Consider the following 24,747-nt stretch of genomic DNA (forward strand, 5'->3'; position numbering starts at 1 on the left):
TTAAAAAGCTCAAAGTTTAAATTTTGTGCTGAGAGCATCCGCAGGTGGCCTTTCCTGAGCACAGGGTCCATGTCCCCATATCAGGCGGTGATGGACCCACCGTTTATGGAGCCGTGGCCACCTGCCTCCGAGGACCGCATGCTGGTCCGCCCCTTTTGGCCCCTGCTCAGAGCCACGGGGGCCCGTTAGCGAGCCATGGCGGGATCCCGCAGGCCTCGGTCAATGGCTGGATGAAAAAAGACCTGTTTCACCGCCTCTCTCTGCAGCTCACCCGCCCGCCTCTTCCTTCGCGCTTCAGTTGTTGGCTATGCTCCAGATCTGTGCTGCCATAGCTTCTGGCCACGTGAAGCTTTTAAATGTAATTAATTAAACTGAACTAGAACTAGAAGTTCACTTCTCAGTCAGACACACACACCAGCCGCGTTTCACATGCTCAGAAGCCAGACGTGGTGGTGCGTGGCCATGGCACACTCAGCCCAGGGCACCGTATGTGCCCGCCGGCTCAGCCAGGTTCGGTGAGCCTGAGGGGGCGGTGAAGGGTTGGGAAAAGACAGACAAAAGAAGAAAGCTGGGCCTGGGTGGGACAGTGCTCCCGGATAGAGAGACAGCGCCATGGACTACAAGCCGTGTCTTTATTTTATAGCCGATGCCACGAGGCAAAGGAAGGCCGTGGTCAAGATGTTTACATCATTCTCGTGGGTTTAGAGCAGTGTTTCCCAAACTTCTCTCATGATGAGAATCACCTGGTGGAGTTGTTAAAACACAGATTCCTGAATCCCAACTAAGAAGTGCTAAACTAGAATTTTTGAGAACATATAGGTAAAATTGCATACCTAACTTAGTGCTCTGTATATAACATCTGTGTTAGAGCACTAGTTAAGTATACAATTTTACCTATGTGTTCCCAAAAATTCTAGTTTAGCACTTCTTAGTTGGGATTCAGGAATCTGTATTTTAACAACTCCGCCAGGTGATTCTCATCATGAGAGAAGGTTGGGAAACACTGCCTTAGAGCCTACTCAGTTACTTGCACCTGAACTCGATCAATCCCACAGCACTCAGGCACGTGGGGCCAGTGTTCGGACCACAGGTCCACACTCACAACCACAGCTGTTGGCTATCGCTGTGCTGGGAGGCTCTGCCCTCCACGCTGGGACCTGCACGTGGCTTTGCCACAAGAGGACTGCGCCCTCTCCTCAGTCCGAGGCTTGAACCTGTCCAGACACTGTAGCCGCGCCCCACAGTGGTATCACCTCCATCCTCCCGGCCGTCCTGCTGGGGACGGATGCTCAAGCAGCTGAGCCCCAGGACCAGGGCTCAGTAACCATGCTGAGAGTGCATGTGGCATTCCTGGTGCAGAGCTGGGTCCGGGGAAGTGGGGCTAACACTCACTTACCCTTTTGTGTGGAAGAGCTCGCTGTGACAGGTCCCCAGGAGCGGGCGGCCGGGCTGGGCGGGGCTCTCCGCAGGAGCCTCCTCTCCAGGCCGCCAGGTCCTCCCTGGGAAACGCGGTGCCAGGAACTGTCCTGGGGGTGGCAGCCCCTTTCCTGCAGGCTCTGCCGCCGGCCTCTTCCCGACGGAGCCAGGGGCCGTCCCTCCTGGGTGACACACACAAGTGTTTGTTTTGACGTCCTGCTCTCTCCTGAATTATTTATCCGTTAGGACGAGCGCTCTCAGCTATTTCAGTTGCTTCTCTTCGTGCTTTCCAACCTTTCCCCATGACTTCCTCCCTCACAGCGCCTTTTTAGACAATCCCCCCAGTCGTGCAGCCACACTCTCTCATGAAATAGTAATTCTTCAGGTCTGCCGTGTGTCTGTTTGTGCTGCTGCCCTAGGAGGTGGGGGCGGTGTGGGACCTCCATTGTTGCCATAACAGTCGGTAAATATTTGAAACTGGTCTCCAGACACTTCCCTAAATTCCTAGTCTTAGTGTTCTCATCCTAGTTTGTTACTCTTTCCTAGAATTGGTCAACAAACTATTCTACTTTTTTTTTTTTTTTAAGTGTGTTCTTATTGATTTTAAAGAGAGAAGAAGGGAGAAGGAGAGAGAGAGAAACGTCGATCTGCTGCCTCTTGCATGTCACCTACTGGGGATCGAGCCCACCACTCAGGCATGTGCCCAGACCGGAACTGAATCGGTGAACTCTCCGTGCACAGGACAGTGCCCAACCAACTGAGCCACACTGGCCAGGGCAGCCTCCTGTGTTTGAGACAAGAGAACAGAGGGAGTCAGGCATCAACCCAAGATGCGTATTGTTAGTTGTGGTCAAAGTTTTAGCCAAAGGAACGCCCTTCCTTGCCCTTTTGTTCTGTCTCATTTGCCTGTGCGGGGCAGTTGCATAAAGTAACTGTTATCTGTGTCGTCAGCCTCAAAACAGAGCCATCAGCTGTCGGTCGCTGTGACACTCAGAACCCACTGGTGTGCGTCGCTGCTAACTGAACGCATCGTGGTCAAAGGACAAGACATAAAGAGGCAGATGCCATGGGCTGGCTTCCATGTACTCCCTTCTCCTAAGAGCCTGGATGGTTCCCATGCACAGCGTGCTCCGGAATGGGAAGATCCGAACCCCACCTGTCAGATCCCTCTAAGAACCCCCCTGGGCATGGCCCCGAGAGAGAGTGTCAGGCTCCTGAGGAGAAGCGACCTAGGACAGGTGCTGCAGCCTGAGTGGGTCCGCGGAGCTCCTGTGCTGTCAGGGGCACGGCCGTGCGCCCACGTCAGTGGCTGGATGTGTCCTCAGAAGCTGTGACTATTGAACGCAGTGCAAATGGCATCTTATCAGAGTCCTAACTTTCTAGGGTGGCTAGATCCGAGGGAAGACACAGGTGTCTCTGTTGCAGTTGAGTTTTGTTTGGAAACGGTGTTTTTATGCCTCTTCGGCAATTTCCAGGAAGCTTAGGATATTGCGTTATAAGGGAAATAATGATAGTTTGGGGACATCTTGTACGTTTTTGTACTGTTATCGCTAAGCTGCATTTTTCTGGCCGTGTTTATTATTCTAGCATGTCTTTTATGGTGTTGTTGACAAGCCTTTTATTATTTATTCATTTATCTTTAAAATGTTTTTGTTGACTTTTAGTTGAGAGAGGAAGGGCGAGGGGGAGAGGGAGAGAGAGAGAGAGAGAGAGAGAGAGAGAGAGAGAGAGAGAGAGAGAGAGAGAGAGAGAGAGAGAGAGGGAGAGAGAGAGAGAGGGAGAGAGAGAGAGAGAAACATCCATAATGAGAGAGAATCACCCTTGGCTGCCTCCTGCAAGCCCCCTACTGGGGATCGATCTGGCAGCCCGGGCATGTGCCCTGACCGGGAACTGAACCTGCGACCTCTCCGTGCACGGCACAGGACGGTGTCCAGCCCATCGAGCCACACAGGCCGGGGCTGCGGAGAGGTGTGTGGAGTAGGTGTGCTCTCTGGGACCTTTCTGTTATCCGTGGTCTTGCTCTTTGCTTTTTGGAATTCTTTTCATGGAAGTGACCCTGTGGATCACCATCAGATGAACACTGTGGTTTATTGTCTTAAGGATTATTGCTCTGACGCTCTGCACGTAGATAAGGAATGACTGTGGCGATGGAGGCGGCCTGGAAATGGAGAGCAGCCGTGGCACCGTGACCTCCTGGGGGTCACTGGGGCTGTCCTCACACCCTCCAGCCTGTGTTGCTGTCTGTCTGTCTAATCCATGCATGGCACATATTCGCTCGGCGTCGCAGGAGAGCCGAGCGTGTGTGTCCCACGGCAGTGGTAGGACATCGTCGGCACAGCCCTCGAGCGGCCCTGGGGCGTGCTGGCGTCCCGTCGGCAGGGCACGCGGGACACTCCGAGCGCCACACGCAGGAAATGGGTTTTATAATGAGCGCAGCCCGAACAGGACTAATCTCTCCCTTGGATCATTACTTCACCTAATCACAAACTTTCCTTAATTCGAATCCTTGCAGGGTTCTAATTGGTGACCTCCGGAGCCCGATAATTGTCGAAGATAGCTGGTCTTTTGCTGGATGCTTAACGATGTTCTCAATTAAAAGTGAGAAATGTGGTTTTTAACCCTTGGGCGCTACCATGAAAAATTCGATTTTTCCTCCTTCCAACCTTTGATGGTTATTCTCATCCCTACTCCCAGTAGTTACTGGCTTAAGTCATCCTTAACTTGAATTAACCTAATGCTCCATTTTCCTGATTAAATCTGTGGGTTTGCCGAATCTTCACGTGACCCATGTGTTGAGTTATATTAGGGATAATCCTAGTGGTTGAACATCAACCTTAGGAGCCGAGAGGTCGAGATTCAATTCCTGGACAGGGCACATGGTTTCATTCCCCAGTAGGGGGCGTGCAGGAGGCAGCCTATCAGTGATTCTCTCTCCGCATTGATGTTTGGATCTCTCTCCCTCTCTCCCTTCCTCTCTGGAATCAATAAAAATATATTTAAAAACACACACACACACACAAAAAAAAAACAAAGTTCACTTCTGGGCATCCTTAATAGACCATTGCCTGCTCCCTGATGGCACATGCCTGTGTGTTTATGATGAGCTGATGGGTCTTTATTACACACCGACACGCGTGTCTCCTCTGCCATGTTTTCCTGTCCATGGAAGGGCACAGTGCAGCCGAGAGCTGTGTGCCTCTGGTCTGGGCAGGTTTTGGTGGCTTCAGCTCCAGCTGAATCTAATAGGAGTTAGTTAGGTTTGGATTGCTTAGATGAGACAATTCCTTAGTGAATGCACCTGTCATGGTGGAGGGTAAGAAGCGTCCTTTCCGACCAGCCACCCGGGAACAGTCAGTGATCTGTCAGACGGGCATGTTTTCCTGGCATGATTTGGGCCCTTTAATCCGTGTGGAACAACGTCTGAATAGCACAACATACCTAAGTATCATTGCTGATCAAGTTCACCCTATCATGTTGATGGCGTAACCCAATGGAGATGGCTTCTTCCAGCAAGACAATGCGCCATGCCGCGGTGCTCCTATTGTGCAGGAGTGGTTTCAAGATCATGAGGGAGACTTTACCTTGCTTAGGTGGCCCCCACAATCACTAGATCTCAATCCAATTGAGCATTTGTGGGACGAAGTTAAGAGCCACCAGGCAGCTGGTTCCACAACCATCAAATCTCACAGAACCAGACAGGGCTACTCATCAGGCATGGTGTCCAATTCCTCGCATCACCTTTCAACATCTCAGGGAGTCGATGCCAAGAAGAATCGCCGCAGTATTAAAGGCAAAAGGTGGCCCAACGAAGTAGTGATGGGGCGGTCATAGTAACCTGGCCACTCAGTGTGTGTGTGTATGTGTACATGCATGTTAGATCTGCAGGCATAATTCCAGAGCTTTCAGGTCGCAGTGCTCAGGCTGGCTCCAACAAGGGCAGGTCATCTCCCCGCGCCTGCGTATGCTGGTTTTTGTAATCGAGCCGCTCAATCGTCGTGACTCCCTTGTGTTTCTTCACTGTTTTCCTCAGAGCCTGGGTACCTGGTGGTCAGTCTGTGGAGGAATCCTCCCATGTGCACTCCATTCAGCAGCCATCCAAGCACCTACTGTGTGCCTCTGGTACAGCCAGATGCTATGTGCAATATCTCAAGGAAATGATACTGAACGTTTTCCAAGATCTGGAGCGTGCACATAGTAGGTGCTTAGTAGTGGATGTTTGTTGCATGAAGAAACAGATGTTCCCTAAGAGAAATGTGGGTTCCACTGGGAGAGCATCTGAGTCAGCGAAGACTCCTGTAACAGACCACCGACAGCCGAAAGCTCTTTCTCACGGAGCTGGAGGCTGCGAGTCCTCGGGGAACAGGTGTGGTGTCCGGTGCGGGTGCGTCCAGGTTCACAGATGGCGGTGTTCTGGCTGTGTCCTCGCAGGGGGTCTGTTTTGTAAGGGCACTAATTTCACTCGCAAGGGCTCCACCCTCATGACCTATCCCCTCCCAGAGGCCCCACCTCCAAATCGCATCCAATCTGGGGTGGAGGGTAAGGATCTCTGTGTATGAGTTGGGCAGGGGGGGGAGGGTTCGGTGGACACGCTGTCTGCAGCGGAAGGCGCCAGCGCCGCTGTGTGTGAGGTGCTTTGTGTGTGTCAGGGCGGGAGGGAGCCATTCTCCAGCTCCCACTGCCCCAGGAGGACAGGGCCGGAGGTGCGTGCAGAGTGGCGGCTGCCGTGGTCGGACCTTGAAGGAGATGCTGGTGTGTGTGGAGCTGAAGTCCTGCAGCAGATGCCATCCCAGGTGGAGAGGAGAGCATTGGCAAAGACGGGGCTATCGTTGATCTTGGACCCAGAGAGGAGGGAAGATTGGCTGGGGGCAGGCCTCTGATGGAGGTTGTCTGGGGCTTTGAAAGGCACCTGAAGAATAAGTGCCTGAGGGGAGGGGCCTGGGAGAGCCGGGCAGGGTGCCAATGAACCCCGCCCTAGAACCCTTCCTGGCTGCTCGCTGCTGTTGGCTCAGCCTTGCTCCCGGGTTCCAGAAGGCCCCAGGGAACTTCTCCTGATGCCCGTGTCGGTCTGCGAGCTTCCATTAGCACGGGCAGTTGAGGTCTAACGTGGCCTGCGCATTTCCCCACGGCCCTGGCGGTGAATTATGGAGGCGACGGAGACACCTGGTAGCCCGCCTTCCTGCGTTTGCCACCGCAGAGCTGCCCAGGGCTCCCGACCCCTGGCGTTCTGAGTCACACGCTTCATGGCTATCTTTTTTCCTCCACAGAAATAGAAAAGTTTCAGAAAGGAGAAGGAAAGGACGAAGAGAAGTACATTGATGTGGTGATTAATAAGAACATGAAGCTGGGACAGAAAGTGTTAATCCCCGTAAAACAGTTCCCTAAGGTAAGACAGTGAGGCCCATGGCAGGCGCGGAGCTTGCTTGCAGGGAGCGGCGTCTCTGTTGTGTGTGATCTTTTCCCCGTGGAGTCATTCCCTTAGCACGGCCCGCCCCGCCCTGGCACACACAGACTCACACGAAGTCCAGACCTAGTGGCCCTGTCCTTACTGTCTAAGGCACATGTGTCAAACACAAGGCCCGCAGGCCAAATCCAGCCCGCCAGGCCTTGCAATGTGGCCCGCACCGCGCTGTCATCACTGCACTCCGCTGTCAGTTTATGACATTGTCAGTTTATGACTGTTCAGTAAACCATTCGGCCCGTGATTTAGGCTGGATTTTAGATTTTGGCCCCTTCTCTGATTGAGTTCGACACCCCTAGTCTAAGGTGTGGAGCCCTAAAAGCACGCTTACGGGGTACACTGCGATGTGAGGACCAGCTCATTGAACTTCGTGCCACTTTAGTTTCTTTATGTGTCAGAGGAGGGCTGGATTAAAAACGAAATGAGGGGTTTCAGCACAGCAGTGTTCAAAATACTATTTATTCTGTTTATCCGTTCTATAGACAAGGTTCTGTTTTTCATTCATTGCACAAGTGTTGTTTTGTGCTATCAGGTGCTTTCGAGTTTGTATCTAATGCTAAAATCTTGGCCTCAGATTTGGCCCAAAGTGATGCTATTTTTGTTTTTCTTTCTTTGGTGAGTCCATGTACACGATTCCTGCACATTTTGTAGATCTCGGTAGTGGTTTTTTTTTTTAGATTGCTGAATAATAATCCATTTCCTGAGTACACCACAAGTTGTCCATTTGCCTGGGCAGTTTATAGTGCGGCTTATTATAAATCAAAGTGCACACACGCTTTCATACAAATCATGTTGTGAGCATATGTATTCATTTATGTTGAGTAAATGCTTAGGCATTTAATTGCTGTGCATTTAGTTTTAAATTGCCATACTACTCCCCTCCCGCTTTCCTCCCCAAAGTGGCTGTATGTACCGTGTGACATTTCCAGGGACAGTGCCCACAGTCGTGATTGCTCCAGGTCTTCGTCAACTTTTGATGTTATCAATCACGTCCATTTCAGCCAGTCTGCTGGTGCATTATATGGTGGCATTCCTTATGGTAATAATTTGCATTTTCCTGGTGAGTAACGGTTTTGCCTGCTTTTTTTAATTGGCTATTCATTTCTCTCCTGTTGTGAGTGTCTTTAGATTTTTGGCCTATTCTAAAGGGGATGGATGCCTTCTTGTCATTGAATTGTAGGAGCTTTTATATATCCTGGACACATATTTGTTAGACACGTGATTTGTGAATACTTGGACCAGTCTGTGACTCCTCTACTATTTTCTTCATGGAGCCTTGTGATAAGCAGATGTTTTCGATTTTAATCACGTCTGATGTATCAGGATTTCCTTTTCTGATTGTTACCTTTTACCGATTAGGAAATCTTTGCCAAGCTCAAGGAAATTTTAAAGTCTTTTGTTAAATATAAAGACAGTCTCCTGTATTTCATTGTAGCTTTTACTTTTTGGTCTACGATGCTTCTGAAATTAATTTTTGTGGGTGGTGTGAAATAGAAGGTCAAAAAGTCATTTTTTCTTCATACCGATACTCAGTTTTTCAGTACCACTTGTTGGAAGATATTTCCTTCCCACGGATTGTGTACCTCTGGTGACAATGAGATGACTGTGAATGCGAGGTCTGTTTTCACACTTTCTGTTTACGGACCCTGATGCTACTACCCTACTGTCTTCATTACGGTAGCTTTCTGTAGTGAGACATCAAATTAGGTAACTTAGTCCCTTCAACTTTGTCTTTCCTTCTCAGGATTTCTTGGATATAGATCCTTTGCAATTTTATATAAGTTAATTAAGTATTATATGAATTGTTCCTAAACAATCATAATGTAGGGATTTGCATTGAACCTGTTGATCAGATTAGGGAGATTTGACATCTTAAAAATACTGAGACTGCCCTTCCTTGATCATGGTATATCTTTCCATTTATTTTAGATTTTTGTTTCCAATCAACAGGATTTTATACCTGTCAGGATAAAGGGATGATTTGTCTTTTGTTAAACTTGTTCCTAAAAGTTTTATGTTTTGACACTTGTAAAATGGATATTTAAAATTCTTTTCTTCTAATTAAAATTTTATATATCAACCTTGTATGCTGCTACCTTGCTAAACTCACTTGTTAATTCTAGTAAGTTGCTTTAATGAGTTTGCCTACCACTGCTTTAGGACATGACAAATTATACATAATATACATAATGATATCATCTGTATAAATAGATTACTTCTTCTTTTCCAATTTGTGTGCTCTTTATGTATTTAGCTTGCTTTATTGTATTGGCTAGTATCTCTAATATAATATTTAAATACAAATGGGAAGATTAGTGCTCACTTCGGCAGCACATAAACAAATGGGAAGATTAGGCATTCTTATCCCAATTAATGTAGGAAACATTCAATATTTTACCATTAAGAATGATAACAGCCATAAGTTTTTTATTAGAAGACCTTTATGAGCTGGAGGAAGTTACTTCTACTTCGGTTTTGCTGAGGGGTTTGATCCTGACCAAGTGATGAATGCTATTGAATGCCCTTTCTGCATCTATTGAAATGAACACAAGATTTTACTCCCTTGGATTTTTCACATGATGAATCTTATTGATTTTATTTGTTTAAATTAAACCAACTTTGCATTCCTAGGTTAAACCTTACCTAGTAATGACATATTATCCTTTTATATATCGTTGGATTTTGTCCATGAAACTGGGGCTCCTCAGCTCTGACCTTGTCTTTTCTAGTATTCCTCCTCTCTGACATTTCAACGCTGTAGTTGCCTGAAAGTCTGCTATTGAGGCTAAACATTCTAAAATCTGCAAATTTGCCCAGGCCATTCCCTTCTCCCAAGTCTCACTCTCTTCCAGAGTTTTCTTGTTTCTGACCAGTCTCCTTGGGGCTTCAGATAGTTGGTTTTTATACTTTGTTTGGAGCTTAAGAGGTCATAGGTCCTATTTCTAGACAGTCAGCCTGCTAGGAGTTCAGTCATATGTACAGAACCTTTCAGCAAAATTTGTTGGGACCCTCTCATTGAGTCATTATGACCTGAAGCATGGCTCATGGAGACCTTCGTAAAATGATAACTATACAGCAGCCTCTGTATGCTTGATGTGCCGTAGACAATCTTATCGCTGCCCATCTTCAGATGGTTCAGAGCCTCGTAGCTAATCAGTCTACAATGAATCCTCTGCTGCGTATGAGTGAGCACATAGTGAGTATCCTCGTAGATGATGAGTCTATAATTAATACTCCGTTGTGTCTGAGTAAGTGCATGCAGTAAAGGATATGGGATAAAATCTCCAACATCACTTTGCAATGTCAGCTTTGATGCGAGCAGGGGAAGACAGATGGTCGTTTCCGTGTCTAACAGCGTCCACGGCGAGTATTTATGATGCTAGAAGCAGGCTGCTTGGAAACCCTGCTTTCAGGATGCTGAGGGAGGCGTCTCTGTTTAGCATGATGGAGCACCGAGGGCTCAGGCCGCCAGCCGGGGCAAAGGCTAACGGTGCACTTCCACCAGTTCTAAGGAAAGGTGTTCCTGCTGGTGCCGTAGAAGTCTGGGCTGGGGGTGGGGGGCTGGTGGTGCATGGCTCTGCAGCCCGGCGGAGGGCACAGGGCGGCTTGGTGTGGACTTGATGCTAACCCTATACGTTCAGCTTCTACATGTTTTCTTTGTTTTCCCATTGACCCCTCCCCGCCCCATGAGACTGTAGTCCTGCCGTGAGCAAACAGAGATAGCAAGCACATGCGGCGGGGTAGCTCAGGCCATGCCCTGCATATGCCCCGTGGGTATTCATCTTGCCGTGGCGGCTCCAGGAGGCATCACTGCACGCTCTGCTGATGCTCCGGGTCGCTGGTGTCTCAGAGACGTGGGCCGCTGACCATTCAGAAGTGGAAGGGAGGCTACATTCCTGTTAGCAGAGCAACAACGAACAGTTCCCCCACAACCAGGAATCTTAGAGATGAGTGGTTGGGAAACTTAATAAATGCAAAGAAGGCTTTACCTATATAGTTTGAATACGTTGCAACAACGTCTGCAGCAAACAGAACCTATCAACAACCAGGCTGACTGGTGCCATTTGATTTGGGGGTAAAACCCACTTTAGTTCCCTGATTACTTATTGAGAAACTCTTTCTTACGTGGGAAAAGTGATGAATCAAATGCGGGTCCTAATGACTCTCACAGGATTCACACGCTGCCTGGAGAAGCGGTGAATGTCACGAAGTCATTCAGGTAAAGCGGAATTCACAGGAGGGGATGACGCCATGGGCGTTACGGGTGTGAGGAGGGTTATTCGGGGGAGAGAGTCGCAGGGGAATTAACTTTAGTCCAGGCTGTGAACACGCAGAGGCGGGGCGGGGGGGGGGGGCGTAGAGTAATTATTGGCTGGGATGATTTAATTACGGGGAGGCATAGATTGCAGCATTCAGGGTGGCATTAAGACATGCCACTGGCCCTGCCAGCATGGCTTAGTGGTTGAGTGGTGACCTATGATCCAGGAGGCCAGGGTTCCATTCCCAGCCAGGGCACATGCCCAGGTTGTGGGCTGGATCCCAGTGGAGGGCTTGCAGGAGCCAGCCAATTAATGATTCTCTCTCATCATTGATGTTTCTTTCTCTCTCTCCTTCTTCCTTTATCTCTAAAATCAATTAAAAATATATATAATCATATATAATAAAAGCCTAATATGCAAATCAACCAAACGGTGGAAAAACCAGGGGGCAGATACTTAACACAGGAACTGTCCCCAGCCAGCAGACCACAGACCTACAGAGGGAGGTGACAGGCTGTGGCAGCTGGGGGGCGGGGCTGGCCAGCAAGTGGGCGGTGCCAGGCCAGTCAAGTCGGGTGCCAGCGAGGGTCTCCAGTCGCCCTGCAGATCGGCCCTGATCACTGGCCAACCCTAGGGACCCTACCTGTGCGTGAATTTCATGGACTGGGCCTCTAGGATGTACTTATATTTATATTTATGTATTTGTATTTATATTTATATTTATTATTTATATATATACTAGTATAACGTGCCACTGCTCAGTTCCTGGTTTTCTGATCCTGGGCCAGTGGCCCTGTGCACCCAGGACCCAGGGCCTACGGGGTTCCCACGTGGGCGCTGGGGTAGGCAGAGGGCTTAACGTTTGCCATTTGTGGCCTCTCGGGCCAGAGCGTGGTTTCCGCTTTGATAGTGTTGGCAGGGTTCCGGCTTCCTCACCGTGAAGCAGCAGTCGGTGTGCGTTCACTCTGCTGCTTTCACCCTGTGCGTTCACTCGGCTGCTTTGGCCGACTCAGCACAGCTCTGGCTGACTCAGCACAGCTGTGCCTTTTGCACGTGAGCCTGTGCGGAGCGCGCTGAGAACGGAGACGGGAGTGGGATGGGGAGGTTTCAGACCCGTGTGAAGCACATCCCCTCTTCCCGGCAACCCAACACGGAGGGACATGGGCGGGAGTCTGGTTTGGAAAGTGTCCCCGGGAGACAGCAGGAGGTGCCAGAGGGGAGTGGAGGGCCCGTCGGACCCTGGGAGCAGGCACGGGCCCAGCACGCCTCGCAGCCCTGCACGTGGTCTGTTTCTGGGCGCACTTCGGCCCTGGTGAGCGGGAAAATGCACGCAGTGGCCCGAACACATGACCGTGACCCCGCCTGGATCGCAGGCGTATGTCAGAGCCGCCCGCCCAGGGTGTCTGTGCTGGCTGCACAGAAATGGAGGGAAATCGGGAGGAAAAAACACCTGATTAAGGGACCAGTGGCTTTGCTCCGCTGTCTTTTCCTAACCAGTCTTCATTAGGGTGCAGCTATGGAATCGGAGTCTTTCAGCATTAAAATCAGACAGACAGGAGGTTAGCGGGGGCCCACATGCAGACTGCCAACCTGTAATGAACTCATTGAATATTTAGTAAGTGCCTGCCCTGTCAGGTGGTGGGGCAGTGACTCCGGAACAGTTGTGCGGCCCTTGGCTGGAGTCACGGTGTGGGCGGCCATGCCCTGTGCTGGGCTGGGTGCCCTGGCGGGACCCCGTGCTCGGCCCGCGGTGGCAGAGGCTACGTGCTCAGTTCTAGGGCTGAGTCAGAGGTCAGCCGGGCAGCCCTCCATCAGGCTAATCAGCCTTCCAGGGAGCAGCCAATTAGGGGACTCATTTGGACGGAGACGGTGACATGTTCTGGAGACTTTGTTGTTTATGAAATGACAGCATCGCTAATTGCTCCCCCAGGAGCAGGGTCGGGTCACAGATCCAGTTTAGATCCACTGAGGCGGGTTCAGGACACCGGGCCTCGCCGACAAAGGGCCTGGTAATTGGCCGGTACATAGCACGCAGTGGAGCTCAGCTGTCTTACCGTATGCTGATTCGCCGTCTTCATAACCATCAGAAAAACTTTCTATTTGCAACGGTAACCCCTATGATGTAGTATATATTTGTAATAGAAAAGTCAGTGGTCGTGTGTATGGGAACACTTTTGCCTGTACACATGGAGGCACACAATGAAATCCTACCTAATAAAAGCCTAGCATGCCAAGTGTCGGACCATTTGTTCGTTTGACCGTTCGACCAGTCGCTGTGATGCACACTGACCACCAGGGGGCAGACACTTTGACTAGTAGGTTAGCTTGCTGCTGGGGCCCAGCCGATTGAGTAGGAAATGCTGTCAGTAGTTTAACGTCTGATTGAGGGAATGAAGGAATAAGAGGTGTGGCAGCTTAGTGGAATGAAGTCTCCCCAAAACTAGAGAGAGAGAAGATGAAAGGGAAAGAGGGGAAAAAGAGGAAACTTAGAGATCCAACCCAGGACTCTGGAATCCAAATAATAGAATTTCCAAGAAGGTAAAAGCGGAGAAGCAGGAAGGGGTGGCCGGGTCGAGACTGACCCCCCAGCCTTGTAGCTTTCAACTCTGTGTTACTGATACAGTTTGAAAAGTGGTTTGCATAACATTTAAAAATAAAACGAAGTTGCATGTAAAGATTAAAAATAGATGCTTGAGTCTTGTTGAAGACCAATAAGCTGAAAAGTGGGCAAGGAAAAAGTACTTTGATTTTCCTTTAAGTGGGTATTTCAGGAAAATGACTTCAATTATCATAGCAAGGCAAATGGAGGACAATTTTCTCTTAAAAACAGCAGCGGTGCGGCCGGGGAACGGCCCCAGTACGGTGGCCGGCACCGGAGCGGTGAAGGCATGAGATTGTCACCAACAAGCGTGCCTAAGAGGACAGACAGGTGCTCTCTGGGTAGCAAACAAGGCTGCCCTTCTGTGGGGGAGTGAGAAGTATACATGGTTTAGCTTCATTGTAGTGAGGCTTCAAGCATTGTGTGACATTTCTAAGGATAATTCTTTCACTCAAGACATACTTATTGCCTATGTTGCACCAAGCATTGTTCTAATCTTCTATAATAATAAAAGTGTACTATGCTTATTAAACTGGATGACCTTCCGGACAACCTTCCAGCAAAGCTGTGGTGGCGGGGGCCGAGGCAGAGGCAGCCACTACAGCTGCGGGGGCCGAGCTCCTTGCATGAATTTTGTGCATTGGGCCTCTAGTCTATTTATATGGACCAGCTGAGTCCTCAGGACAGTCCCGTTGAACAGTAGGTATGCAGAGGTGAGGAAGCCCAGGGGTGCAGAGGTTGGATAACTGGCCCAGAGTTCCTCAGATGCCAAGTGGCAAAGCCGAGCTTTGAAACCCAGGTAGTCGCGACCCACAGGTTGAGAACTGCTGCTGTAAGCCTAAGACCACCTGAAAACACAGATATTTACATTACGATTCATAACAGTAGCAAAATTACAGTTATGAAAATAATTTTATGGTTGGGGATCACCACGGCATGAGGAACTGTGTTAAAGGGTTGAGGGATTAGGAAGGCTGAGAACCATTGCCATAGCTAGTTGTCCAAGAGATCGGTGGATTCATGGCAAAGCTTTTGTCAGCCACCAGATGTGGAAGTCAGCCTCCACTGGTTGACTGGCCAAGGCTGAGCGCTGACCAGGTCGAAGAACCCAGTGCTATGACCAGCCGGGGGACATTGCAGGACATGTAGCATGTAGCGGCATTTTCCCTCACCCGTGTCCTAACCCTGGCGCCGTCCGTCCATGGTGTGTGTTGAATGTGTGTGACTGTTGTCAAGGAAGTTAACTGCATTTACAGGTTGTGAAATACAGCCATCACGGGCATGATTGGTATAGAGAAACATATTAATTGTTATTTTATCTTACCATGTTTAGCCCTGTTACCTGTGGTGTGTAGAAGCAATGTGATTCATGTAGCAGGAACTGACCTGTTTGTGATTAATCAGTGATATGTGGAGCATACCACCGTGTTTCCTAGCATTCAAGAGTAAGACGTTGCTTTCAGATACGGGTGCTACAAGTTTGCTTTCTGTGTTTTTCCTAGTTCAACTTTGTGGGGAAGCTTCTGGGTCCACGTGGCAACTCTCTGAAGCGTTTACAAGAAGAGACCTTGACCAAAATGTCCATCCTTGGCAAAGGCTCCATGAGAGACAAGGCAAAGGTAAGATCATCCATTGTATCCCTACATCTATATATATAAAAGCCTAAGTGACTGAACCACCGAATGACCAAACAACTGAACAACTGGTTGCTATGACACACATGACCACCAGGGGACAGACACTCAATACAGGAGATGCCCTCTGGGCAGACATTCAATTCAGGAGCCCCTCCAGCTGGGCACCTGTGGTTTTGATTCAGGAAACGGTATGTCACCTTGCAGAAAGCACAGGGACACTGACATTGTCACGCAGAGCAAGGAGCTGTCTGTCCTCTCACCGAGACTGTTTGCCCTTCAGACACGCTCCTTGGGGTCTTGTCCTTCGTTGACTTTATAAAGTAGATACGTTTATTTGCCCTTTTTGCCCTTCCTTTGGCACCTATGCATTTTGTCAAGTTAATACTATTGACTTTAAAAGCTTTAATAATTGCTTGCACACAGTTATTCTAGTTGGATGTATTCATGTGAACTGCCTCCTTTTTTATTTTTAGAATTTCAAGATTGATTGATTTCTTTCATTGAACTTACTGGAGTGACGTTGGTCAATACAATTATTTAGCTTTCAGGGGTCCAGTTCTACAACACGTCATCTGTGTGTGGTGTTGTGGTTTGCCACCCAAGTCAAGTCTCCTTCCATTCCCCATTTACCTTTACATCATCCATTGTATGATCTCTCCCCTTCCCCCTTCCCCTCCAGCAATCACTGTACTGTTGTCTGTGCCTGAGAGTTTTTTTTGTCTTTTACTTTTTGTTCTGCTTAATTCCTTCCCCCTTTTCACCCAGCCCTGTACCCCTCCCCTCTGACAGCAGTGTGTCTGCTCTCTGTATCCATGAGTCTGTTTCTATTTTGCTTGTTAGTTTATTTTGTTCATCAGATGCCACATGTAAGTGACATCACGTGGTCCTTGTCTTTGTCTGACTGGCTTATTTCCCTCAGCACCACACTCTCCGGGCCACCCATGCTGTTGCAAAAGGTGAGCTGTCCTCCTGCTCATGGCCCAATGGCATTCCCTGTGTGAATGTACCACAGCTCTTCTAGCCACTCGTCTGCTGACGGGCACTTCCAGACGTTGGGTATTGTAAATAGCATTGCAGTGAACACAGGGGTGCATACATCCTTTTGAATTGTTGTTCCGGGTCTCTTTGGGTAAATCCCCACAATCGCTGGGTCCAAAGGCCGTTCCCTCCTTACCTTTGGAGGAAACGCCATACTGCCCCCAGCGGCGGCACCAGCCGACATCCCAGCTGCGTGCAGAGTTCCTTCCTCCGGATCCTTGTGGCGCTTTGCTTGTTGATTTATGGACGGGAGCCATTCTGACAGGCAGCATGCTTCCCTTTTTAATAAGCAAAGATTACTGTTATTTTTACTAATCACTTTCTAAAATACACAAGTTCTGAGAAGAACGTTCATGTTTCCAATGTTCTCCCCCATCGCTCTGTCGCTCTGTCATTGCTGAAAGGCTGATGTGACTGAGAACCAAATCTGTGTTTAGTGATCACTTACCGTGACGGGTGGAACAATGGCTGTGTCAGACAAGAAAGTCACTTAGACTAAGTCCAGCCTCCTCGCCCGAGAGTCTGTCTCAGTAGCAGCTTTCGCGTGAAAATAGCCGCCGTTCGTTTACTGAGGAGTCACTGTGGTTCAGACACGCTGTGACATCTCGTGTGCCTTCCTCCATGTCATCCTTGGACACATGACGGGGGATAAACGAAATCTTGCTTTTAAATGTAAGAAAAGTTTGATTCAGAGCATCTGAGGGTACGGCCTGCTTGCTCAGGGAGGGTCTGTCTCTTACGTGATGAGAACATGGCTCTGCATCAGACACCCATGGGATGCTGCTTAACAGTGGAGATGCCCCAGACCCCAGCCTCCTTAGGGCGGAGCCTTAAGGTGAACTTCCAGGCAGCGTGTGACATAATTCTCAGTCACGCCAGTCAGTGGAAGGACTCACTGAGCGTTCCCGTCTTGACTGATGCTGTGTTTCCCAGACTCCTCTGTCCTGTGGAAGGAGAGGTCGCCTGTCTGATTCCCGGCCCAGGTTGTGGCTTGATCCCCAGGAGGGGGACACGCAGGAGGCAGCCAGTGATGCGTTCCTCTCACATCGATGTTTCTCTCTCTCTCCCTCTCCCTTCCTCCTTCTTTAAAATCAACAATAAAAAAAAAATCTTAAGAAAAAAAAGATAAAGATGATGTAGTGAAATCACTGGTCCCTGAACAATCTGTTTTCCCTCCTCATTTCCCCCTCTATTTCATTGTGCAAACAACAACCGATCAGTTAGAAAACGTGCATCACGGTGACGGACAGTCAGCTAAGGAAGCCCACCGTTTATCGTGTTCACCTTCCTGTCCTCAGGGAGGGTGTAGGGCCTGGCATGTGGCAGTGCTTTTGAGTGACACCTGCCACAGCCAATGGACAGAGACATGAAGAGACAATTAGTCACCCAGTCAGTATCTGTTGAGCTTCTGCTCTGTGCCAAGCACTTTCCTGAACAAGATGGTTGCAGCGCCAGGAGAGGCCGTCTCAGTCTGTGCTCCATGCGGGCACCTGCAGTGAGAGAAGTCAGGAGAGGGGCGAGGGACAGACAGGGCGCACAGGTATTTTGGAGATTGGTCAGGGCGTGATCAGGGCGCTGTGGGTCACAGTGTGACCGGTGCAGAAGCGAGCTGGGCTGCAGGTCCAGTTCCATAGAGGTGGCCTGTGTGGAGCCTGGAGGGGCCCGAGGAGGCGGGAGCCCAGCGTGGGGCAGAGGGCAGGGGCCAGGCTCCCAGGCCCGAGACAGAAGCCGAGACTGAGCGCCGGCTGGATACCTTCGTGTTTTCCTAAAAGCCTGGGGGACCGGCAGGACCCGCTTACACTGTAAACGCTTCCTTAGGTGGTGTTGGCTGGGGGTGGAGGATCTTCGGGGACAGCCGCGTGCGAGGAGCTGGGGGCAGATTTTCTCACCTCCCTCTTTCCTCCTGGCCACACAGCCTCCACGCGCCTTGTGTTTCCGCAGGAGGAAGAGCTGAGGAAAAGCGGGGAGGCCAAGTACTTCCACCTCAACGACGACCTCCACGTCCTCATCGAGGTGTTCGCCCCGCCCGCCGAGGCCTACGCCCGCATGGGCCACGCGCTGGAGGAGATCAAGAAGTTCCTCATCCCTGTGAGCGTAGTCCCCGTTCTTCCTTCCAGGGTGTTTTTAATAATGTTCACGGAGTGGACAGATTATGATGATCTCTGAACGCATAATAATCTGCCCATAGAGAGTGTGTGTGTGTATTAGAGGCCCGGTGCATGAATTCATGCATGGGTGGGGTCCAGCCAGCCTGGCCAGGGGGAGGGGACATTGGTGGTTGGCCAACCTGCCTGCTGGTCGAACTCCTGGTCAAGGGGACAATTTCCATATTAGCCTTTTATTATATAGAATATACACTGAGTTGCCAGATTATTGTGCGTTCAGAGATCATCTGGCCACTCAGTGTGTATTTATATTGATTTTCAAGAGGAAGGGAGAAGGGAGAGAGAAACTTCCATGATGAGAGAAAGTCATCAATCACATCGCCTGCCTCCTGCACGCCCCACATGGGGATTCACCACGCAACCCAGCATGTGCCCTGACCGGGAATCGAACGTGACCTCCTGGTCATAGGTAGATGCTCACGTCAGCCGGCCGGGCATTCCCTTACTCAGAGCCTCGGTGAGTTGGCAGCCATTGGTGCTTGCAGGGCTGTTTGTCTATCCCAGAGCCTTGCCAGCGTCATGGCAAGGGACCTCACCCTGTCCCCACTAATGCCTGGTCATCATTCCCCCTTTCCTTGTGAGGCCACAGGCCTTCAGAGATGAGGTCACGCTGCTGAGGTCACACGAGTAAGGAAGTCAAAGAGCACAGTCCCTGGTCCCCATGGGACTCACCCTGTTGTGAGCCTGGACCCGCCCTGGCAGTGCGTTGCTCTCGGACCCAGACCCAGTGCCCTCTGTGTGCGGGCATTGGGCCTGCGTCCACTTTCCCCGGGATCTCTTTTTAGCCCGGACGATTCTGTGTCACCCCGCCTCTCACTTGCAAGCATTTAACATCATGTGGCACGTTTTATTTAGCGTGTGCTTTACAAATAGCTCATTAAGCCTCACACGCTGTAGTCACATGGTGGGAAGCATATTTATAGGTTGACTGTGAGAGGTCGCGCTACTGATGGATCCCAGTGGGCCTCTTGGGGCCCCAGGACCATGAACACGTGGGAGAAAGCGTCCGTGTGTAGGGTGACCCCTGGCCTGCTCCTCAGCTCGCCTGCCGCTCGCAGGGAGCTCAACACGCCGATCTGTTGGTCTTAAAACACGCTCCCCTTCTCCCCCTCCCCCCGTCGGGAACACTGGCACCCCCTCTCTGGCAGGTAGTTGACACTCACCCTTGGGTGATACTGTAGAAATCCCTATTCCTCCTCCAGCTGAGTGAGGTGCCGCTCCTGTCTGTCACGCATGTCCGAACGTCCCTTTCACTGGAGCTACACACACTGCTCTCTGCTCGGCACACATGGTTCTTGTGGGGGTTGACGGAGCAGGAAGTTGGGAAAGGGGGGGAGTCAGGGGTGACTCCCAGAATTCCTCAGGGGGCGTGTGGACAGGAACATAAGGCGCACCAGCGCAGGCTTCCCAGCGGGAATGGACCCAAGGGCGTGCAGGCACCGGCGGCTGCCGTCTGCCTCCTGCTCCCCGGCGGGCCCATCACACATGCTTGGCGGCGTCCAGGGAGCGGAGCTGTGGTGGCCTTGCCAGTGGTGGCCTTGCCAGTGGATCTGTCACGTGCGGCTTTAATTTCATTATAAATGCCCCACCTGGAATTCATCCTGAGGGGGAAGAGTGACGGCTGATGGTAGACAAGTTTACCTCGGGGAACAGTACTGCGCTTTCCCACTTTTTAAAATTTACTGATGCATTTTCATTTTAACCAACTCAACTCTTGTATTTTGACGTCAACTATTTTCCTAACCCTTTATTTCTGTTAAAAAAAAAAAAAATTTGCTGCCTGGCCAGTGTGGCTCAGTGGTTGAGCTTCCACCTATGAACTAGGAGGTCAAGGTTCGATTCCCAGTCAGGTCACATGCCCGGGTTGCAGGCTCGATCCCCAGTGTGGGGCGTGCAGGGGGCAGCTAATTCATGAGTCTCTCTCATCGTTGATGTTTCTGCCTCTCTCTCCTCTCCCTTCCTCTCTGACATCAATAAAAACATCTGTTAAAACCCGTGTGCTTGGTGCCCTGACCACGCCCGCCTCTTCGCGGTGGTGACGCTGTGTCTCCCTCCCCAGGACTACAACGACGAGATCCGCCAGGCGCAGCTGCAGGAGCTCACCTACCTGAACGGCGGCTCCGAAGGCGCGGACGCCCCCGCGGTCCGAGGGAAGTCCGCCTCGCGCACCAGAGGCGCCCCGACCCCCACGGCAGCCAGGTAGGCCATCGCCGCGGGCTTGTGTTTCCTGTCGTCAGAACACGGTGTGTGCAGCCACCCCATGTCCGTTACTCAGCCAGGCAGCTCTCCCGGCCAATCAGTGTGTCCTGTTACCGTGGCTGCCGTCCTTCCGGGCCTGGCTGTACCACTCTTCCAGCTGGGATTCACCGTCGTCAGGATCTTTTAAGATGAAACTAGATTCATGTTTTAAATGCCCCGTTCTGGACTGGTTCCTCTTCTGATCACTCGAGAGGCCCCCACACTCATCATGGAATGTCTCACGCCCATCGATGCTGGGCAGTCCCTGGTCATCGGACCTGAAGGGACCTCCACGCCTCCCTCGGCTCCTCTGTCATCGCTGCGGTTGTTAGGAGAGAGGGAGAAGCCAGTGCCGGAGTCCTGGAGCCCCGGAGCCCCCATGGGAAGTGATAAAGACCTTTCCTGCTTTTTTGGTTGGATACACACACACACACAAAGGGGAAAGGTGCCGACCACCCGAATAGGAAGACAGCGGCAGCCTCGGAGGGAGGACTCAGCTCTCCGGGGGCAGGTCTGGCGCTGGAGGTTCAAAGCCAGAAGCCCTGGTCACTCCGCTGAAAATGCATAAACAGAAGGAGCCATCAGAACCACATCCATCCACCCACCCGCCCGCTTATGAAGCCTTCTGCTCGGGGTTACCTTTCTGCTCTTCGGTGTCCTGATTGAGAGCAGCGCTGCACCTGATCCTATCCAAGTGGATAAATGTTTCAAGCAAAAGGTTTTCATTGTACATCTCACTGGACAGCCCTTTTCCGTTCCCAGTCCCCAGCGCTGCTCTGCCCGGAGCCTGGCTGTAGCATTCAGTGAGTGCTTTGTAGTATGATGGGGTGTTTGTGGTCCCGTGTCATTCGGCATCACGCCTTCCTCTCCTCAAGGTATCACTTAAAGCCGTGCTCCTACTGCTCGACTCCATTCCCACGGCCGTTCCCTTGAGAACGAGTCTTCAACGCACCTTCACAGAGAAGTGTCTGGAGCTACACCTGTCACAAGACCTGCCTGACGTTCTGTGGCAGACACCTCTGTGTGACTCCGTATGCCCCATGGTGATCTAACAGAGTTCATGATGATGGGGAGGAACTGTGAACTTCTCAGATGTATAATTGCCTGTCTTTCACCACGTTGAAAGACATGCATTTATATATCCAAAAGTCATGGTGACTGTTTTGTGGCCCATATAGTAGGATGGCCATGGAGGGGCATTCGATAAGGTGGCTGGAATACACACAGATGAACTGAAATGTCACCGGAGGGTTAGACACACTGCAAGTGGAAACTGGGTTTTTCTCCTGATCGCATTGAAGACTTCTCTAGGCGTGTGCCCGAGGTAGAGGAAGAGCACGGCATGCTAGAAATCACAGCGTCTTTCCGTGCAGTCCAGAGGGACGGGCGTTTGTGAAAATGGTTCCCCTGTCTTTGCTCCTTTGTCGGTGATCCCTGACTCTCTGTGGATCTGTGTCTGGGCTCTGTTTTCGCCCCTCGGTCTGTGTGTCTAGTCTCGCCTTCAGTCCTCGCTCTCTGGATTGCGGTGGCTTTTACGTGAGTCCTGCAGTCAGGCATTGGGAGTCCTCCAACAGTTTCCTTCTTCAGCGGTGTATTGTCACTTCTGTTTTATCATTGTTATTTTTTTAATCTTTCCTGGTGTACGTTAGAACATGTGGGTCCATCTACAGAAGAGCTTGCTGGGACTTGGCTGGGGCTTGCACTGAGTCCACACGTCAAGTCGGGAAGAGTGGGCAGCGTAGCACCATGGACTCGTACAACCATGAGTGTGGACTGTTTCTCCTTTCATGTCTCTCGTCAGAGTTTCGTGTTTTTTTTTTTCTTTTTTGTTTTTGTTTTTGTTTTTTTGACATGGTTTCTGTACGTATTTTCTTAGCCGTGCGCCAAAACATCTCCTTTCACTTCTTTGGTTGCCTCGGTAAATGCTGCTGTGTGTGTGTGTGTGTGTTTTAAAAAAAACACACGTGATTTATTGATTAGGGCAGTTTTGGGTTCTCGGCGACATCGAGAGTCTCTGGTGTTCCCCGTTCTCCGGTGCGGGTTGCGCTGCCCGGAGGACCCCTTTCTGTGGACGCCCTTCTTCTCTTGCATCACTTGCTACTTCATGTATCGCTCCTCCTTTCTTTTCCGGACCGTGCGCTCCTCTGAGGCGTCAGGGGGACGGGGGCGATGGAGAACGTGACGGACGGACACCGCTAACCTGTCCCTCTCGCTTGCAGGGGCAGGGGAGGCGCCGCCGCCCGGCCTGTTGGCGTCGTGGCCCCCCGAGGGGCGTCGGCGTCCAGGGGAGTCCTCTCCACCCGAGGGCTGGTGAGTCGGGGACAAGGCCTTCTCACCCCCAGAGCAAGAGGAGTCCCCCCATCCGGGTACAGACCTCCACCGCCTCCCCCGACGCAGGACACGTACGGCGATTACGTAAGTGACACGGCGCACAGCAGCTCCGATGTACCGGCCACATCCCCTCTCCCCGCGCGCCTTCCTGCCTGCTCCCCCCGGGTGTGTGCGTGCCCCATGAGTGCCCGATGCTAGAAGCACAGACACTGAAGGAGGAGGGGCCTGTTCACCCACTGGCTGAAGGCCCAGCCGTTGACGATGACTTTGGGTGGTGGGCTTGGAGTCCAGGATTAGGCTCAGGGCGCGCGTCTCCGCGCTTTCATAGGATGCTCCCGTGACGTCCCTCCACGCTCCACCTCGGGGCCCTCCTCGCAACCCAGTCCTTTAAAAAGCGCTGCCTGAGCCACCTGGATGGGATTGGAGAACCTCATGCTGAGTGAGATAAGCCAGTCAATGAAAGAGAAACACCACATGACCTCACTCACATATGGGTAATAAAGAACATTATAAACTGATGAACCAAAAGATAGATGCAGAGACAGTAAAGCAACAAGCAGACTGTCAAATTACAGCGGGGAGGGTAGGGAGAGGAAGGGGAGATAAGAGATCAACCGAAGGACTTGTATACATGCATATAAGTACAACCAATGGACACAAAACTCTGGCGAGGGAGGGCATGTATGGGGGGAGCAATGGTAAGATATGTACACAGATAATAATTTAATAAAAATAAATAAATAAAATAAAATCATAGTAAAAACAAAACAAACAAACAAACAAACAAAAAAGCGCTGCCTGCACGCACCAGGCTGTCTTTCCACGGAAGCGCTTCCCCTTACCCTCTGCTGCCCAGTGTGGATTCCTCACCGACGATCTTCTCAGGGAAGAAAACAGAAACTCACCGTTTTCTTAATTCATGCAAACCAGGTTTTCTCGTTCCCCATTCAGTCATTCCCTGGTGGGTCTGTAGGCTGGCTGAATAGACAACGAAGAAAATAGAACCCTGAGAGGCACCTGGGGGCAGGAAGAATAAACCCCCTCAATCCTTGCTGTCACTGCCTGGTTTGCCCTGAAGGAGGGACCTAGCAGTGGACGGTGTTTCACATCAGCAGCCGAAAGTCTTAAAGGAAGAGCGTGTGACTGTCGTCAGAGAGGGAGGCAGTGGCAGGGCTGAGATGCAAGACCCAATAGGTCTTCATGTTTTGCTCTGTATTTGCTTTTAATTGAATGCGTTGGGGTGGCATTGGCTAATAACAGTAGGTTTCAGGTGTACAGTTCTGTAACACACCACCTGTACATTGTGTTGTGTGTTCACCCCACGTCGTGTCTCCTTCCACCACTGTGTGTCCCCCCTTTGCCCTTCTTCCTCCTCTCTCCTCCCTCTCCCTCTGGGAAAGCTGTGGGACACAGGGAGAGGGTCCTGAGAGGGAAATTCAGAGCAGCAGAGGCCTCCCTCAAGACACTGGAAGAATCTCAAATAACCTGACTTTACACTTGAAAGAGAACAGCAAACAAAGCCGAACGTGAGCAGGAGGAAGGAAATGATAAAGTTCAGAGCAGAAACAAGCAAACATCGAGAACCCACTTGTTTGGTTGCACCCTC

The 24,747-nt window shown here is 50.7% G+C and overlaps 1 protein-coding gene across 1 annotated transcript in view; it reads left to right on the top strand.

Moving 5' to 3' along the window:
* The window catches only part of KHDRBS3 (KH RNA binding domain containing, signal transduction associated 3), a 47,500-nt gene that overhangs the window by 10,916 nt on the left and 11,837 nt on the right, over positions 1-24,747 (top strand). Inside the window, exons 2-6 of the mRNA XM_084864741.1 lie at positions 6,681-6,799; positions 15,235-15,351; positions 18,349-18,495; positions 20,632-20,771; positions 23,030-23,225. Of these exons, the coding sequence (XP_084720867.1) occupies positions 6,681-6,799; positions 15,235-15,351; positions 18,349-18,495; positions 20,632-20,771; positions 23,030-23,225 (719 nt within the window). The remainder of the gene's footprint in view (positions 1-6,680; positions 6,800-15,234; positions 15,352-18,348; positions 18,496-20,631; positions 20,772-23,029; positions 23,226-24,747) is intronic.

The sequence above is a fragment of the Pipistrellus hanaki genome, assembly GCF_964339955.1.
Source record: "Pipistrellus hanaki genome assembly, chromosome: 17".
Lineage (NCBI taxonomy): Eukaryota > Metazoa > Chordata > Mammalia > Chiroptera > Vespertilionidae > Pipistrellus > Pipistrellus hanaki.